This window comes from Agelaius tricolor, unplaced genomic scaffold (assembly GCF_023055355.1).
Source record: "Agelaius tricolor isolate 1412-34295 unplaced genomic scaffold, bAgeTri1.0.p SCAF_10, whole genome shotgun sequence".
NCBI classification, from domain to species: domain Eukaryota; kingdom Metazoa; phylum Chordata; class Aves; order Passeriformes; family Icteridae; genus Agelaius; species Agelaius tricolor.
In genome coordinates, this window is record NW_027269270.1 from 21,738,249 (window position 1) to 21,756,504 (window position 18,256).

The 18,256-nt window shown below is 48.6% G+C and overlaps 1 protein-coding gene across 2 annotated transcripts in view; it reads left to right on the top strand.

Annotated features, from left to right (window-relative positions):
• The window catches only part of MARCHF4 (membrane associated ring-CH-type finger 4), a 105,536-nt gene that overhangs the window by 61,696 nt on the left and 25,584 nt on the right, over positions 1 to 18,256 (top strand). The window contains exons 2-3 of one of the 2 annotated variants that reach the window (XM_071435193.1): positions 7,984 to 8,145; positions 16,955 to 17,147. In XM_071435193.1, coding sequence (XP_071291294.1) covers positions 7,984 to 8,145; positions 16,955 to 17,147 — 355 coding nt within the window. The remainder of the gene's footprint in view (positions 1 to 7,983; positions 8,146 to 16,954; positions 17,148 to 18,256) is intronic. The other variant, XM_071435195.1, reaches the window with a different exon arrangement.

The window sequence follows — 18,256 nt, forward strand, 5'->3', positions numbered from 1 at the left end:
ATTTGAGACACTTGCCTTTTGATTCCTTGCAACCAAGCAACATTTAGTAATAATTACTTAAATCAGCTAGTCAAAAACATGTTCAGTGACATTAGGATGAAGTGGGCTGTAGAACACATAAGTCAAGTAATTTTGCTTGTGAAAATCCTTCTGTAGAGAGAAAAGCAAATAAATATCATATTCTGTAACCTCTCTGCTCCTTGGGCTATTAATAATTAATTCCTGATTCCTTATTCTGTATTTCAGGTAAAGTTCAACTTTGTTCTAGTGGAATAATTTTTCAGGATCAGTTTCAGCTACTTTGTCATGGGTTTGCTGGTGGCAACAACAACATGGCAGGAGTGCTTGCTGGTCCCTGTGTTTGCTGATTTGCACTGAGGACTGCCTTGTTCTGATTTGCTCTCATTTGCTTATTTGCTCTGAGGAAAACTGATGGGCCAAGATTCCTGTTCAGAGGAATCTCCTCCGAGAAGGGCCTGTCTTGGCAAGACCTGCACACACAGATGGAGTTCAGCATCTTTCCTCTCAGTTAAGAGGACCCTTAGGGACTGTCCTTCCCTCTCATTTGCCCTGCAGTGGTGGACTCAAGTGAGAACCAATCCCCAGCATCCCTTTTCATGCTGTCTCCCTTCCCTGGCCAAGTGGGACTTAAATTGAATGGCTCTCTGCCCTTCACCTTTCACTGGCCTGAAACCAGGTGTTAAAGTACTCCATAGCTCATTGCACATAAAATGCCCTGTGATTCTCTGTTTCTCACAAAAATGCATTTTTTCTGCTGCTTTGAAGGAAATTGGTGTTAAGCCATGAGACACCCAGACCTTCCCAAACCAACTCCCTTTGGTCTTTACCGGTGGTGGCAAAGAAGCACCCAGAGATGTAGTAGCAGGCTGTGGGGAAACACATGACCAAGTTGCTGTCAGATAAATACTGAAACAGCCCTAGCCTAGATTAAGTCCTTTTTTTCCTTTTTTATAGTGAAAAGGGGTTGGGTCATGTCCAAATATTTTATTTTATATTAAACTCTGCAACTTGCCCGTTTTCTCTTCTGTTACCAAGGCAAATGTGCCCCAGCTCCCTGACAGATCACATTAGGCTCAGTGGAGCTGTGTTCAGTCACCTAGCTCTGGAAATCAGTGAAGGAGCGAGGGCAGAGCCACCACTCCAGACTGCTCCCAGGATGAGTCACCACAGCAAAGGCTCCTGGCTGAGTGAGCCACAGCCACCTCTCCAATGCGCTGGGCTTTCTGCACCCAGGACTTCTCAAGCCTCTTCCTTCTTCTTTCTTTTCTTAATGAGATTTTATTCCTTGTCTTCATTTCTCTCTCCCACCTCCTGCCCTGCAGAATTCTTTAAGGTTTTAGCAATTAAGGGAGGAAGAGAAGGCATCCTCTTTCCTGCTCCTTGGCAGAGCTGAGAGATGATCTGAGTGCAGAGGAAACCCATCCCTGCTCCTGCCTGGCTGAGTGTGTGGCACCATTGCTTACCCTGTGGGAAGGTGGAGTACAGAGGTTGCCCTCAGGCCTCTCTGATGTGGCACCCATCCCTGTTAATAGGCAGTGGGGATCCCCTGGGGGCACAGGGACAGTGCCATGAGAGGTCTTGCTTTGGAACATCCTGCTCAGAGGTGGCAAAGTAGGAGCAGAGCAATTTGGTAAAGAGGGCAGCCAGTGCAGCTCAGGGCCCTCTTGGGACCTTCCTGTTCTCTGCTGAACAGCCTTGAGAAGGGACCTCAGGTGCCTCTGTCAGATGCCTCTCCCCCACATCCCTGCACTGTTGTTGGGCATGGGTACAGAGATTTGACCCACTGTCTGCCTGCAGCACAGCTGAGACTCTTGAGTCATCTGCTTCAACCAAAAAAAACATGTTTTGACTTAAAACATGGGCAAGCTTTGTTCCTACCCTGATGAGCAGCCAGATGAGGTGATGGTCCCTCAGTTCTGCATTGACAGAAGAGTCCCCAGGGAGAATGGTAACGCTCAGAAAATGGAAAGTCTTCCTTCCCACTTCTCCATCCCACTCCCAAATTCTGAGCTGACACCTCTGTCATTGTCTGTCTCAGCAGTGGTGACAAGCACAAAACACTGCAGACGGGAAAGAGCAGAGAAAACTTAAAATTTCCCTGGTCCATGGTGAAGCCAGAGGCTGTGGGCATCAGCTGCTCAGCTGGGAAGTCATGCCTCTTGTGACAGTGGTGGGATGAGTTTTCCAGCAGAAGGAAGATGCAAAGCAGGTCCCACCCTGCCCTTCTGTAGCTGTGGCTACAGTCTTTCATGTTTTCATCAGAGAGGTGCAGACAAAGCCTGAGCAGCGTGGCAGCCCCAGCACTCCTCACAGGTGCCACAGCAGCAGCCTCTGTGGGTGGAAAGGCAATTTGTGTTGTTTTTGGAGCATTGGGAGCTCTGCAGATGTGATGGCTTTTCAGACAAGACTCACTGGAACAAATGTGGGGGTTTGGCTCAGGACCTTGTGAGACACATCCCTTTCCCAACCAGCACCCACACTCCCAGACATCACCAAAATACTCCTGGTGGTCCCAGAGGGGTGTGTGATGGTTTTTCTGGGTGCACTAAAACTGAGATCCCTGTCTGCTCATACCCAGCCTGTAGGCAGAGATGCCTGAAGCACACAGAACAGCTAATGCCCATTGAAAACCATGAAAAAGCAGAGCTGTGCCCCCACCACACCCATCTCAGAGCCCCCTGCCTGACATGCCCAGCTGTGGCTGCTCATTCATACTGCCAAGAAGTTGAGGAATCCTGGAGAGGGGCCCACACCTCTGCCCACACCTCTGCCACAGCTGAGCCCTGCAGAGACATCATCCTGACCCAGGGAGCTGCCAGGCCAAGAGCACACACCAGAGGCTTCAGCCAGGCAGTCACAGACTTAATAAAATCAGAGCTAGGCAACAGAAACAATTGTTCAGAGCTGGATTTTTCTCCTTTATAGGGCTGCATTTTCTCTTCCTGTTGGGATGGGGGTACTCACAGCACTCCAGGGCACACAGATCTTGCCTGCTATGGGCAGTGCTGTCTCTGCGTGGCACAGGGATATCAGGTTTTGCAGGGGAGCTGTGGGATGATCTTAGTCTGGTCACAGAGATGGCAGTCTGGATTATTTCCTTTTGTAATCACTTGCATAGATTCTCCTATAGGCTCTCCAGATTTTAGGGAGGTATCCAGTGGGGGTATTCCCCCAGCTGGGTCAAGAAAAGTCTCTCAGCAGATTTCTGCCAAGATGGAGATTGGGATCAGCACCCAGCTCTGCTGAGGTGCCTGGGGAAATGCCATCTCACCATACATAACCATGTCCTGTCCTGTCCTCGCACCACAGGAGACCTAGCTCCACTTCTCTCTGGGTCCACACTGTGTCAATTTGCCCCAGTGCTGGAGAATTTCATGCAATATAACACATATGTGTACACACACATACACATAGATACCTGTTCCATGTCCCTTGTTGTCCCTTGTGCTGGCTGGCACAGGGCTTGCATGCATGGGGAAGCATTTGAGATGCTGGTAACAATGTGTTTAGTTCAAAAGGATGGAAGGGCAACTCTTGTAAGTGTGTGAAGATGGAGTGGTCATTAGTACATGTTTATTGAAGTTTACCAGCTGTGTAACAATGGACTTTTCTTTGCCATTTTACTTAATTTGTCTGTAATTATGTTCCTAATATAGAAATAATTTGGCATTTATTTGCTGTAATAAAACTTCCCATTGCATTTAAACTCAATGGGAAGATTTAAGTATGTTTAGGAGACACAGCTGAAGACCTGAAATTAAATGACCCTGGCTTCCTTTTGCAAACAAGACAAACTCAGATAAATGCTAGCAGTCAGATGCATGCATGCAGATCTGTGAGCAGCAGCAGCAGCTGCATGTATGCTCCCAGAGAGAGATGGCAGCCCTTGTGATGGGACAACTCCTCCAGAGTCTCCTCATTGACCTGCTCCGGCCCAGGGCACTGCTCCTCTGACTGATGCTTTTGCTACTTTGCCTGCCTGAGCTGGAAAAATGCACAGGTAAAGGAAAAACTGCAGGTCTTAAGATCAACATCAGCTGTCTTGATTTTCTGTACAGCTTGCACTGGCTTTCAAAATGTTTGCTTTAATGGTTGTGATAGTAGGATGTTGGTAACATGGCTCTTTCCAGCTGAGCTGGTGCTCAGGAGCAGCCCAGGCACCAGACATGGTGAGCACAGCTGGGCCAACCCAGGAGACCAACCACATCCTGGCCCAGTGACACCATCATCCCCAGCCCTGCCCTGTTTAAAGGAGACTGGGTGGGCAAATTTGCTGTACTTAATTTGCAGTTAAAAGAACAGGCCTGGGAAACACATCCCATGTCTGCCTGCTGGTGGGTGAGCAGCTGCAGCTGTGGATGGGCTCCCAGCACTGATAAATGACAGATAAAAGCCAGGCAGAACTCTGCCACCACCACTCAACAGGGCTGACGCTGCTCCTGACGTGGTTATTTTCTCCCTGGATATACCGAGCACCACAAGCATGCACTGGCAATAATTTTTTTCCCATCCTTTCTCAGCACTCCTGCCAGTAGGCTTTAAATAGCAGGGGCCAGATAATCATTAACCACTTTGACATATTGCAGGGGACAGATTGGGAGTTCAGACAGAAAGGACAGAGCTGGAGCAGACCTGCACTACTGGTGCATCTCCAGCAGTATTGTCCTCCTCAGGGTAAAGCCAGTTCAGCCTGGCCTTGCCCTTGCTGCTCCTTGAGACAAGCTCCCATCATATTGAGAGATAGGGAAGAATATTATATATATAATTGATCAGTAAATTACTCTTTCCAGAAGTAGGGAAGAGCATTTCATGCATATGTTTGAAATGGTTGGGGCTGAGCCAGAGCACCTTTCCCTTTTTGTTAACTCTGTTTTTTCCTAATTTAGACTTGGATAACAGCAAAAAAAAAAAGAGAAAAAGAAAAAGAAAAAAAAGGCAGGTGCCCTGAGTCCAAAGCACACTTCAGTGTTTCAGAAGAACAAGATGGTAGTGAGCAAACTGAGGAGGAAGCTTGCAGTTGGGAAGCATTTCTCCACTAATTACTGACAAAGGAAAAATGCTGCTTAGACTCATCCCAGTGATGGTATATAACTCTACAATGGGAAGTTGCAAAAATAAATGTTGTGAAATAGGGAAATAAAAGAAACCTTTGAAACCCTTCAAAGGGTTTTTGGAGAGCAGTCCCCAAAGGGATTTGGTGGGAATTGTTTGAGCACTGGAGAATATGTTGTGCAGACCCGTCTTCTACATACCTGCAAAAATGGATGTTAGGGATTTAATTTCCATCTCTAATTGTTGTGATTTTTGTCTCACTTTGGGATTGCTTTTATGTTCCTGTAGCTTTTAGCAGCAGAGGACTCTGTATAGAAAAACCTTCCTGTGTATCACAGCCAATGGTCTGTTCCTGAGCTCTCTGTACAGCCAGCAATGAGACTCCTTCTCCTTTGCTGTACAAAGGATTTATTCCTTTAATATGCCCCTGGTGTTTGTTTTTCTGCTGGTACAGGAGTGCATGTGCATGTGTGTGCATGTGGCAGTGTTTTACAAATGCCTGCTGTGGATAGAATTGGGCTTCACAGTATGCAAAAATAGCTGTGTGCCACATACAAAGATGTAATATTTCAGACGGCTGGAGAAAATGTGATAAATTGAGTTTTTGCTAGATTTGCTAAAATCAAGTTACTGGGGGATTCATCTCCACAGCTGAATCCTGAGGTTGCAGGAGCTGGCAGGACTGTGTGTTTGAGCATCACAGTTAGGGAGGGAGACTGGGTCCCCATGGTGCTGTCGGACATCTGTGAACATCTCTTGGCTCTGAAGAGAGAAGCTCAGATATCAGAGACTCATTTATTACAGAGTCCCAGAAGCCAACATGAGTCCAGGCTGTAGCTGCAGCTTTTCCCCTCTGCCTTTGCCTGGAGGTTGTTGCTCTTAGTTCCTGCTCCATCCTGCTCCATTCCTGATCCCTCATCATCGATGCCTCCAGCTGCTCGTTAGACAAAGCCCAGGTCCTGCACTCACCATTTTGAGCCCTGTAAGAGACCCTGCTGTGCAGTGAGGTGGAAAGGCAGGGATGCTGCAGATCTGGGAGGTTTCTGCATGACCTCCTTACTGCTGGGGCCTCATTTGTGTGCTGAGGGACAAAACTGTTGACAAAATAAGGCACCAGGGACTGACATGAGAAGGGCAGACCAGAGGCACAGAGCAGTGGTCCTTGTACCAGGCTGGCTCTTGGTGTGGAAGAGGTTTGGTGAGTGGGGAAGCAGAGGAGTTGTGCCAAGTTCTGGTCCCTCCCCTTTTGCATCCTGTCTGGCAGTACCTGCTCTTCTGGGCTCCTAATCACTCTGGTGATGTCCCACCCCAGTCTCAGCCAAGGGCACAAACATGCACAGCCAAACCTGAGCCCCCTCAAATTGGACCTCACGTGGGGAGTTTGAGTGCCAGATGTCAGTGCTCATCCCCTTTCTCCCATGTAATCCTTCCCTGCTTCCCTTCTTCTGGTTTGTTATGTCACCCCTTGCCCGGTGGAAAAGGTTCATGGAGCCTACAACTCTCCTTGCTCTCCCTCTCCCTTTGTATCCCCTCCAATATATAATGAAAACCAGTAACAAGTATAAGCAAGGATGGGTTTGTAACATAAACAGTTGTTTACAGTTTTGCTAAAATTTCATCAAAGATGACATTTTTAGGTGATCTAGATGACACGAATGAAACTATCAACATGTTTGCATTAGGTTTTGTAAAAAGAAGTATCACTCTTGCCCAGTGTGGTCCTCAGTTCCTTAGGTTCTGAGACCTGATGTAGTGACCTAGAAGCTGAGACAGTTTCCCACCAGGGTTAGCAAGAGCAGGATCTGGTTCATAACCTGAGGCAGTTGGAATGGATGTCTTTTACCATATCCAGCAGTGCCCAGTGCCAGGGTCTGTTATCCTGGTGCTCCAGCAGGCTAGTGATGAGGCTGATCTGGGCTGTAAGAGCAAATATCTTCTCCCCAGTGCTGAAAGTATGATTCAACCTTCCCTATCCCATAGATATTCTGCCTTTAAAAGCTTTTTAATCTTGGAGCACAGCTAAGGAGACAACTGGAATCTATAATATGGCTTTTAAACACTAAACAGTGAGGAGTAAAATGTAATGGCTCTCTCCTAACCTAAATAAGCAATTACAAACAACTGTAAAGGGCTCCTGAGCTTTTGTGCACAGAGGATTTTAGTCTTGTGGTGAACAGGATGATAGCAGACGATAGATCAGAATAATATGGGGCATTCATGGATACCCTGTTAAAAGCTGCACCAGAAACAAGGGGACGAGCCAGGAAGTTCAGTGTTTCAGCCACCACTCTAACTGTCTGAGTCACAGGGCAGAACACAATTTGTTCTCCATCTTGCTTGCTTCTAGGGTGCAAATAGCCAGCCCTGTAGTTCATCAGTATGACTGGCTGGGATGTTGGATGGTGTGGGAGAGAAATTTGAGAACATTTTCCTTGCCTGGGCTTGACGAAGCTCCCTGGGTCTGAGTAGGACATCAGCCTGCAGCAGAGGCTGTCTCAGAACTTATCACCACCACCAACCTCACTTTCTACATAGGTAGCAGAGACAAAAACCTGAGCAATGAACTGGTGGTGTCTGGTTGCCAACAGAGCTGGTTGGGGTCATTGTGGGTCCTCTGGAGTGGTAAGAGTTGTGCTTATCCAGCTTTTCCTTCAGTGGTGACAAGGCATGTAAGAACCCAGTATTGGAGACTATTACATCCCTGACATCTCATTCACATCAGCCAAGCATTATTAGAGGAAAAAAGGGATGGAAGCAGCATGATTGCCTGAGCCAAACCAGGTAAAAAAGGAAGAAAGCTCAAATGGTGGATAAGGGAGCTTCTGCCATGCCTGCCACGTGTGCTGTGCCGTGCTGTGGAAGGAGGGGAGCCTCGCTGATGCTGTCTGTCTGTCTGTCTGTCTGTTTCAGGGGGAGTTGCTGAGCCCGTGTCGATGCGATGGATCCGTGAAGTGCACGCACCAGCCATGTCTGATCAAATGGATTAGCGAGAGAGGCTGCTGGAGCTGTGAGCTGTGTTACTACAAGTATCATGTCATTGCCATAAGCACAAAGAACCCTCTGCAGGTAAAGGTACTAGAGACATTTCAAAGTCTATTTATTCTTGTTTCAATTTTTGTTTCTGGGAGCAAGTGGATTTTACCTGTGTGGGTTTTCCTTCCCTGTGCACAGGGATTCCTATGTCTGAGACATTTAGAAAGGATTGCCAAGGGCTGGTCCAAAGAGACCCCATGTTCTGCTCAGTGGTTCTGGGAGCATCCCTTGGGAGTCTGCTCTTTCTCTCCTTGGCAATTCCTATATTCACTTGCCTCCTGTTGAAAATTCCACAATAGTGCTTTAACACCTCACAGCCATTCAAATGTGTTCATCCATTGGAGATCCCAGGTGTGCCTGCCTCCAGGGCCAGGCAAGGGCTGTGCCATTGTGGGATTTACTGCAACAAAACACACAGTCTGTGACTGAGCAGTCGAGACTCCACGTGTTTATAGTTGTGCCATTAATCCTGATCTCCTCCTGCTGAGACTCCGCTGTGTTGGCGTGAGGGATGGTGGAGGCAGATGGAGGGTTCTTAGCACTCTCCTCTCTGATCTCACCCCCTTTTTCACTCTACTGCTCTCACACAATCATGACACGGCACGGGAGGTGTTGACTCTGATGCTCTGGTCTCTTCAAGCCTGATTCTTGATGGACTTTTGCAGATGTGCGCACAACAGGTAAAGCACATCTTGATGTGTCTGTGAAAGTCATCCAAGGACTCACATTCTTATCTGAAAAGCATTGTAGTGAATAAGTCACAGTACAGACTGGTGATTTTAAATCAGGATTCAGAATGGGGAAATCTGTGTGACTATTAAAAATGGGATAAATTATCCTTAATAGCTATTGATTTATTGTGGGGGCAATGCCTGAAGATGCATTAATTACTGCATGCCTTTGCTGAGCATCACTAGTGCCTCGGCCATAAGGAAGCACATTACATCCAGGCACTTCTTCTTAATCAGCATCATCTGGACTGGAGGGGCATTACAGTGGTTTAGAGACCAGGGTCACGTCTGTAGGGATTTTGGTCTGTCCAGTGCCTGGCCCTCTGTGGGTCACTCTCTCCCAGGAGGCAAGGGCAGTCCTGGTGATGGTGCCCACTTGTACAGGGGAGTGGAGGAATGCAAACTCTTGCTCTCTCCTTCAAACTGCAATCTCTGTGTGGTTTTTTCTAGGCCTGAGGTCACTTACCACATTGAGGAAACAGGGACAACCTATTAGGACTCCAGACTTAAATGAAGTACTGAAATTAGGGGGATATCATGGGGAAACTTTGCTGAGGGGAAGGAAAAACCTGCCTGCTCTCTGAGAATCCCTAGAGCTTCTGACTCAATTTTCCATGAGCCATGGGCTGGACACATCAGTAGTTTCATCCCAAGCCTCAGACCCAGAATGTTTTAATTTCTTGGCTCTAGTAACTCAGAGCAGATTGAAACACAGGAGGGGAGATGTGGACAAAGCAGCTTTTGTTTGTTTCTGGAAAGCTGCTCCATGAGTGCCCTAATGCTTCCTGCATCTCAGATTGGGGATGCAATGCTGAGCAGCACTGAAGGTTTGTGAGTACAAATTTGTGAGCCTTTGTGTCCCCAGAACCACCTTTAATGAATGACTTCAAAACACTCTGCACTTTCAGGTGGCTCAGGGCAATGGGTCAGTGACTTTCTTCCTGTTCCTCACTCAAATAAAATTTGTTGGAGCTGCTCACAGACAAGCTTCCACCCCACATACACAACTTTCAGAGCCCGTGCAAAGTTTCTCTCACTCTGGGAGAGTGGCCTGATCTGATGGCCATTGCCATGAACACTGGGTGGCAGAAACAGCTGAGTTAGAGAGCTCAGCTCCAGGAGCAAGGGTCCCAAAGGACTGTGCAGATCCGGGGCTTGGAGCCTTCACATTGCTGGCTTAGACTTCACAGCACTTCTCACAGAAGCACTGGGAAATTTGGAGGATGGGAAGAAGCAACTGGAGTGAAAAACCACTTGGCCTGGAATAAATGCAGTGTGTAGAGCTACAGCTGTGTGCCTGGGTGCCCTGTCTGGTGCCAGCACAAAGGCACTGCTGGGAAGCAGATGCTACCCTGGCGTTAATATGCAAAATCCTGTGGGAAGTGGTGATACACCAGGCCAGGACTCCCTACCAGTACGCAGGGTTCCCTGGAACCCCTTACTGTGAATGCCTCATTTCTCAGTGGCTCTCACCATCTGGTAAGATACTGGGAAAAGGAGGCAGAGAAGACACAGGAGTTACTATGCCCCAACACTGTATCCCATAACAAGTGACAGCATGTGCAGGTGGGAGGAGCATCATTTCTGCTTGGTCTGCGCCCCATGTGTGGATAACACGGGCCAATTGAACATACAAGTATATCTCAAAGTCCCTGACCTTTCTTCTCAGGGTCTGCTGGAACTTGGGCCCAGCTTGATTCTTACAAGAAATCTCTGAATTTCTCAAGCACAGTTTTCAAAGGGTAAATGCTGTAGGAAGTCAAGGTCATTTGTTTTTTCCAGACCAGCCACAATACAGGCAAGGACCACACAAGCTTCATGTCCTTGTCCAATATAACCTGTTTGGGTGATGCTCTGAGCATGGCTAGATTCTAACCAAGATCATGGCCTACCTCTCTCCTGTGTCCTGTATCTGATAGACTGCTAGAAGCCAGATCCAGGCAGCTGGCAGACCCTGGGCTCCCTGAAGCATGTCCAATTGGTCTGAGCAGAGCAGCACATCCAACACCCACATGTTCCCTGGGACCTGCATGTTTCTCTGCCCATTTTGACATCTGCTGCACATTTTTTGGAGTGCTTAGGAGCACAGCATGGGCCAAATGTGTCTAGAGACTCATGGTGTGGGCAGAGAAGTTACAGCCGGGTTCATGCATAATTAACACAGGCTCCTTCCAGCCTCCAGGCTATTACGATGCTTCATACCAGAGAGGGACCTTTAGTCTTCTGTTTTGGCAGAATTAATCTCTGTAAATTAACCCACCCCACTCCCAACTCCCTGGATTGCAGGCATTTAAGAGCAAAGGTCTTCAAGCAGCAATAGTGCTAACCTGCTGAGACTGGGGAATAAAGTTGTTGGGCAACATAGCAGGTGTCCTGCCAAGCAGCAGTCAGGCAGTGAATGAGCAAAAATCTTCCATCAGCTGTGAACAACTAAGAAATCCAGAGCTTTTGTCCATCCATCCATCCATCCATCCATCCATCCATCCATCCATCCATCCATCCATCCACCAGTCCATTCTGCTCTCCAGTTTGCCAGTCACCAAGACAAGAGTCACGGGCTTGAGGGCTTTAAATGCTTCCCTCCACTGTAATACTTGTGTTAAGCCCATGATTTTTAAAAGACCCTGAAGGCACAGGGGTTTAGAAGCACGTGATCATACTGCCTGCACCCTGGTGCTGATACATAGTGGAGTAGGTATCTGCCTTGATGGGCCTCTGAAGTGTACTTAATCTATACACCTCCTTTATAGTCAGTCCTGAACCACATCCACTCTGATGCTCTCATTTTAACAAAGAGAAAATCTGTTTGAACCAACCTTCCCAACAACTGTCTGCAGTCTTGATGAGTTCAGCTCTGATTTACAGTTTTTATCTCCAACTCTTCCTGCATTGCAGGCTGTTTCTGCTCCAAAGATCCCCAGTTATCCAGTGCTGGGGTTGGGGTCTGCTCTCTGTTCTCCTCTGGCTCCATTTTATCCATGGTGATGATCTGTTAGGAGCTGATGGCCTCTTCATCAGAACACTCACAACTGCAAGAACAGCTGATCTCACAGGGTGTTTGAGCTTTAGCCTGAGATGCTGAGCTAAAAAGCTTGAGGCAAGTTTACCGATGTGTCCTGGTTGTCCCAGCCTGCTGAATCAGTTTTGTTGAGCATGAGCTTTGCTGGTCCCTGCTGAGCTTCAGCTGCAGCCTGCAAGCAATGGGTGCAGTCACTGCAAGAGAGACTTCAGGGCCTGTGTGTTACAACAGGAATTTTCCAGGATGCTGGTGCTGTAGCCTGAGTCTTACCAGATGCTGTGGCCCATGGAGGAGGGGGGTTTTCATCGCTGCACGTTTCCATTACATGGCCCTACTGGGCCCTCCCTCCTCCTTGCTGCATTTCTAGTATCTGAATAAGCCACAGCATCTGTAAGTGTACAGCAGGGAAGCTATGCCACAGCAGTAGCTTAATTTTGCTTGGCAAATTTATAAAAAAAAAACATCCTCCAGAAGTTAATTGATGGCTGGGGTCTTGGGACAGCAGCAAGGGGAGAACCACACCTAAGCTGCAAATGATCCTCTCCAACCTTCTAGGAAAAACTTCTCTTGCTTGTGACCCTGGGTCTGAGAATTAAATTGCTGACTAGCACAGCTCAGGATGTTAATGATGTGTATTAAGGGGACATGTCAGATACAGCAATAAAAATAAACTGAACTGCCTGAGGCAGGCATGGAGGAGCTCTCAGGGGAGTGCAGGAAGGCTCTTCCAGCAAATGAGACTTCTTTGCAAGCTGCTGCAGTAAGACATAGACATCTTCTGCAGGTAGTATCTGCCTTGGATATGCTTGTGCTGCTGCTTGGGAACCTTTGTAGACTGCAAGTGCCAAAGACAGGGAAATACAGATCAGGCATTAAATACTATAGTAATGACATTATTCATCTGTGTTACATGAGCAGGTTTTCACTTACAAACCTCTAAGCAGAAGCACTGAAGCAAACAGGGAAACAGGTTTGTGTTGAGTACAACTTGCAGGTTATGAAACAGTGCAGGAGAACAAGTGACATACTCAAAGGCAGCAGTACCAGCTTGGACTCTGACTAAAGTCATCACAAATGTCCGACCTGATGCTCCTGAGGCATCTGGGTTGCAGAGCTTTGTGATTTGGGCAAAATGGGGAAACTTGGGGAAAGTGGTCTGAGAGACAGTGGTCTGCACCTGCAGACATGGGTGGTGTGCCAAAGCACTTGGCCCAGGGGGGTGGTAGCCGAGGACAGACAGCTCCAGACAGTTTCTCTAGAATGGTTTGGAGGGTTGGAGCACTTTTCCAGTGTGGGTGGCAGACCATCACAGAGAACTGCTTGGACATGTTCTGAAGCCATTGTGAGTCTGGAGCTCACAAAGCTGATCCTGTTATCCTGCAGGAGCCTTTAAAGCTTTTTGGTACCACCAAGTCCTTAGTTCTGCCCTGTTCAGCACTGGCAGAGCTTTCTACCTGCCTAAAGGTCATGTCCCTGACTGACAACCTGGGTGAGCTGAGTTGTTAAAGGTGCACTTATTTTAGTGCAGCTCACTGGCTACCAGGAGCTCGAGTCATTATCAGCTGGGGGAAGAAGGGCTCAGCTTTAGGTCTCTCCCCCAAGTGGGATTGCTTGACCTACTGTGATCTTGCTAGATCTTCAACATTTGAGTGGAGATTTGGAGGGAGGGGGCTGTGTCTGCTGCTAGGCATTCAGACAAAGAGCTTTGGGGGTTTCAGATGTGCCAATAGAGGGACTTCAGAGTTGCTGAGCAGCTCTACTGGTGACCCAAGGATGATAGGGTCATCTGCCAAGTCCCTGGTCTGCTGGCCATAATGAGGATGGAGAGGGCTTGGGAAAAGGGGTGATTTTCTAAGGGCTGTTATGAAATCTGAAAGACACCGTGCTGTGATTGAGGTGAGCTCCTAAGGCTACCAGCGCAGGGACACATCAAGCCCAGCTCCTGCAGCTGAAATTCACCAGTACATTCCACCTCTGAACAGCTCTTGGACCTTTCTGTCTGAGCACTCATGGGGGTAAGAGGCTCTGTCTTCTGTCTCATGCTAACATCTTCCATCTCATACACTAAGATGTGTAGCAAAATGGAATTAAAAGATGAAAAATAATAACTCTAGTTATTAGTGGCTCAAGCTAGACCTGGGACACTAAACTGCAGTTCTCAGGGTTGCCAGAGAAGAAATACAACATTTATTACTTCTTTTTTTTTTTTTTTTACTGGAAATTATTAAATTCTTCTGCATGCTGGCTGTTTTCCCCAATGTTCAGCTTTGACCCATTTACCTCCTTGCCAGAGAGTAATCACACCCCAGTGCCACCTTCTGAACAGAGTCAGGACTGCTGCTGTGTGTGTCACTGTCACTTAGTGCCAGATGCAGGGGGAGAGCCTCCTACCCCCTGGCACAGCTGACAGACTCCAGGCTCTTCATTATCACCACAGTCAACTTCCCAGCAGCCACTGCCAGCTGAGCAGTGTCAGGCACTGTCCTTGCCAGTGTTTCAGCCTCCCTGTTCCCAGCCAAGGGGAGCAGGGTCTGAGGTTTTGCACTCAGGTGTAACTCTTCTGTTCTCTGAGCCCCATTCCCTTTGACAGTGTATTTAGTGCTACACCTAAGCCTCCCTTTCTCTGCAAAGCCATGGTGTTGGGTGTACATGGCTTCTAGTTGTAGAAAACAGTTCCTTTGCTGCTAATTGCTACCTTGGAAGGACCTGTTGCTAGCAGAGGCCTTGCAGTATGCCAGGCAGATGGTGAGGAGCCAGTCCATTACCTCCTCAAGAGAGAGAAATGATGCAGAATGATTTGGCTGGCACAGGCACATGCGGGTCAGTGTGCGGGGCCCGCAGTGAAGCCTTCGCACGCAGCCCCAGGCTGTGCTCTCAGCACTCTCATTCCCTCCGAGTCAGCCACAGCCAGTGGAGTGGGAGATGAGGTCTGGGGAAAGCTGCAGGGGCAAAACTGCAACCCCATGCACACAGCCAAGCTCCCTCCCCACCACATGAATTTAGTCCTGGAGCTCTGGGCTAATGGCATTGCTTGCAGATTTGTCCTTCATTGGCTTATGGTGCTGTTGAGAACAAAGCTGGAGAGGTGGTGGGAGGATGGCAGAGCTGCTTATCCCACCCTCAGAAGCCAGATTTGTGATGAGTGCTGGGTGGGCTTTGCTCTGCTTGATGTCAGGAGAGGAGTTGCACCATTGCACCTCTCCTGTGGACTCCAGCACCCCTGCAGCCTTGGGACTTCCAGGCTGCTCACTGTGTGACCTTCTCAGTGGCACAGAGGGGCCAGGTGGATTTGGTGGAGGCATGGAGCAGGTCAGGCTGTGGCAGAATGGAAATGGGCTGATGAAATGTTTACTGAGTGTCCCCAGTGCTAAGTGTTTTTGCCTTTGGCTGGGGCAGATAGCAGGAAGGGGACTGGAATAGCTGAGCCCAGGGAAGAGACTGGGTTTAGCTGAGCCCAGTCCTGCTTCAGGGGAGAACAAGCTCTCTCTCTAGGTACAGCAGCTCAGTGGCCATTTCTGGGGCCAACTACCAAATAAGCTGGTACTGCCCACCTCACTGGTGCTGCACATCCATGGTAGACAATTTTAGAGCTGTCTGCCCATGCAGGATGTAAGCCAAGGAGCAAAGCTGGCAGAGGCAGAGGAATCTCCTTCAGCTGCCACCCACAGACCTCAGCCTCTGGCTGAAGCTCTCGTTTGTCCCTCTCCAAATGCAGCCCTTTTCAGGGAAGTGCATTCAGTTCAGGGGTTTGGTCATTGGCCTGGTAGCAGTGCCATGTGTGCCTGTACCAGCACAAGTCACTTCTTGTGCTTCTCACCCTTCAGTCAGGGTTCAAAAGTCCTTGCAAAAAACATTGCTAACTCCTGGCTGGCCTGAGCATTAAAGAGGTATCCCGTACTTGAACTCCCTTCTTGCACTTCAGAAGGATGGAACAAGGCTTGATGGGTGATCCTGCTGTCCTAGGATGTGTTTGACCAACATGCAGGGCACTGAGATCTCACCAGACTGTCACTTCACAGGGGGACTGAATTTGGGCTGAATCTAGGCTAAAGATTTTCAACTCCTCTGAATCCTCTGTACCTGCAGGAGGTTGAAGTCCATCCTTATTTATCCTCCTGCCAGTCCCACTGTGACTTCAAGGGCATGTATCTCACAGCTAGAGGTGGCCTATATACTTCCATGCCAGGAGAGACTGTCTCTCCTCAGCCTGTTTACACATGTGATTTTTGATTTGCAGGAGATGCTATGGACCACGTCCCCAAGTCTTGTTAAAGACTCCAATTTCTGCTCTTGGTTTTATAGGACAGTTTTCTCAGCAGTGTAAATCTGAGTGGGGAGGTTTTATGCTGGATGACAGAGAGGAGTCTGGGTTTAGGATATTTATAACGTAGCTTATACAAAGCTCTTTGACAAAGTGAATGGATTTGGAGGAGTTATTTCTATTTTTTTCTTTTTCTGAGGAAGAAGCATTGACGTTTACCTTGGAACACAGCCTGAATATGTCATCATCTAAAGGCAGGGTGTCCTGACCACAACTTGTGTTGTTTGTAGCATGTTCTGTGGGATGTGCATTGCCACTGTGAGATTCTACCTAGGGCTGTGATCATGTCAGATCTCACAAAGTGGCGCAGAGCCAGCTCATATGAGGCCTTCAAAAGAAAGCTTGGTTCTCTGAGATACTTACTCTTTTGGTACTCTTACTCTCCTGGATGAGGATGTTGCCTGGCTTCTATTTGAGGGAGCAACTGAGCTTTATGGTTTGTGATGGCCATCACAGATCTACTGTCATTTTTGGTGTCTTGCCTTCATCCATCCTGCCTCACTCAGGTCACTGTGCTTTCCTGGTGAGAAGCAGGACACCTTTCAATTGCCTCTTTGGCAGTGTTGTCAAGAAACCCAAGGCAATGCACTATTGAACACCTGCCACGCTCCATCCCAGATGTGGATGGGGTAAAAGCACCTATGCCCAGAGGTGCTCTTTGAGATCTCCAAAGCCACCACAATGGTGTAAAACAGTGATGTGCTCCAAGTAACTAACTCTTCTCTTTTGTCCTCCCTCCCTCCCTCCCTGCCTTCCCCTTGTGCCCTCCCTGTACAGTGGCAGGCCATCTCTCTGACGGTCATTGAGAAGGTTCAGATAGCAGCGGCCATCCTGGGTTCCCTCTTCCTCATCGCCAGTATCTCGTGGCTCATCTGGTCGACCTTCAGTCCTTCAGCCAAGTGGCAGCGCCAGGACCTGCTCTTCCAGATCTGCTATGGAATGTACGGCTTCATGGACATTGTCTGTATAGGTGGGTGACCGTACCTCACACCGCGGCCACGGCTCACTCACCCCTGGAGAGCAGTGGGACATGGCCTGGAGAGCCAGCCCATACAGTTTGGCTTGGATTGAGTCAGTTTTTCCTCCTCTTTGCAGTTTTTCCTCCTCTTTGCTTTTTTGGCCCATTTTTTCACTGTTCTCTCAGCTCGTCTGGGCAGCGCCAGAGTGTTTCCTTGGCTGGGGTGGCAGAGGGACCCGCAAAAACGCCAGAGAGAAGCAGATGTCTCTTCAGAGCAAGAAGTGGGTGGGGAAGTCTGGGGGAGGCTGGGGAGTGTAAGGCTTTATAGAAACTCCTTTCCTCCTGGAATAGCTAATTTAGGGACTGCCTCACACTGGGCATGGCAGGGTCTCTCCACACGCAGCTCCTTGGCTCTCCAGCCCAGTCTCTCTGCCAGGCAGGAGTGGCTTCCCCTTCTTTGGCCCACCTTGGAGATGCAAGTCCAAACCAGGTCACAGGCCAGCCTGGGGTCCTTGTCAGGTTGGTACAGAGCAGCTCTTTGAGGATGCAGCTGCCTCACTCACACTGCACAAGCCTGCAGAGTACAGCAGCTGCTGTCAGCCTGACCCCAGTAGAGTCTCCCTGGGACCAGTGCAGGTCTGCAGATTGGAGGGGCATAGCTGCCAATACCTGCAGCAGTTCCTGAAACACTCTGGTGAGCACCAGACACCTCTAAATGCCCCTGAGCAGTGTCCACCCAAGCACAGGCCACAAGATAACTTGTTCAAGTGACCCTGACAGGAAGCAAAAAGGGAGCCAAAGATCTCTTCATGTCTGGGTCCTGGCATCACTGTTATGAAGTTAGAAGAAGCCCTCCCAAGCTCAGTGGGAAAAGGCAGTCTTCTTGACTTGGTAGGTATGTGTATGTGTGGATAGAGCCATTCCAGAGGAAAGAACAGCCCCCATTCCAGCCCTCAGGAGAAGCAGGACAGAGCTGCAACTGGTGGAATTTGGGTGCAGAAGTAAAACAGACCCAGTGGCACGGACAGAATTCTGGACTGCACACCCTGGTGTCCAGGTTCAAATGCTCTTGGCCTCAGCAGCCTTCCAGCACAGGACTTGGGCCTGCCAAGACCAATTCC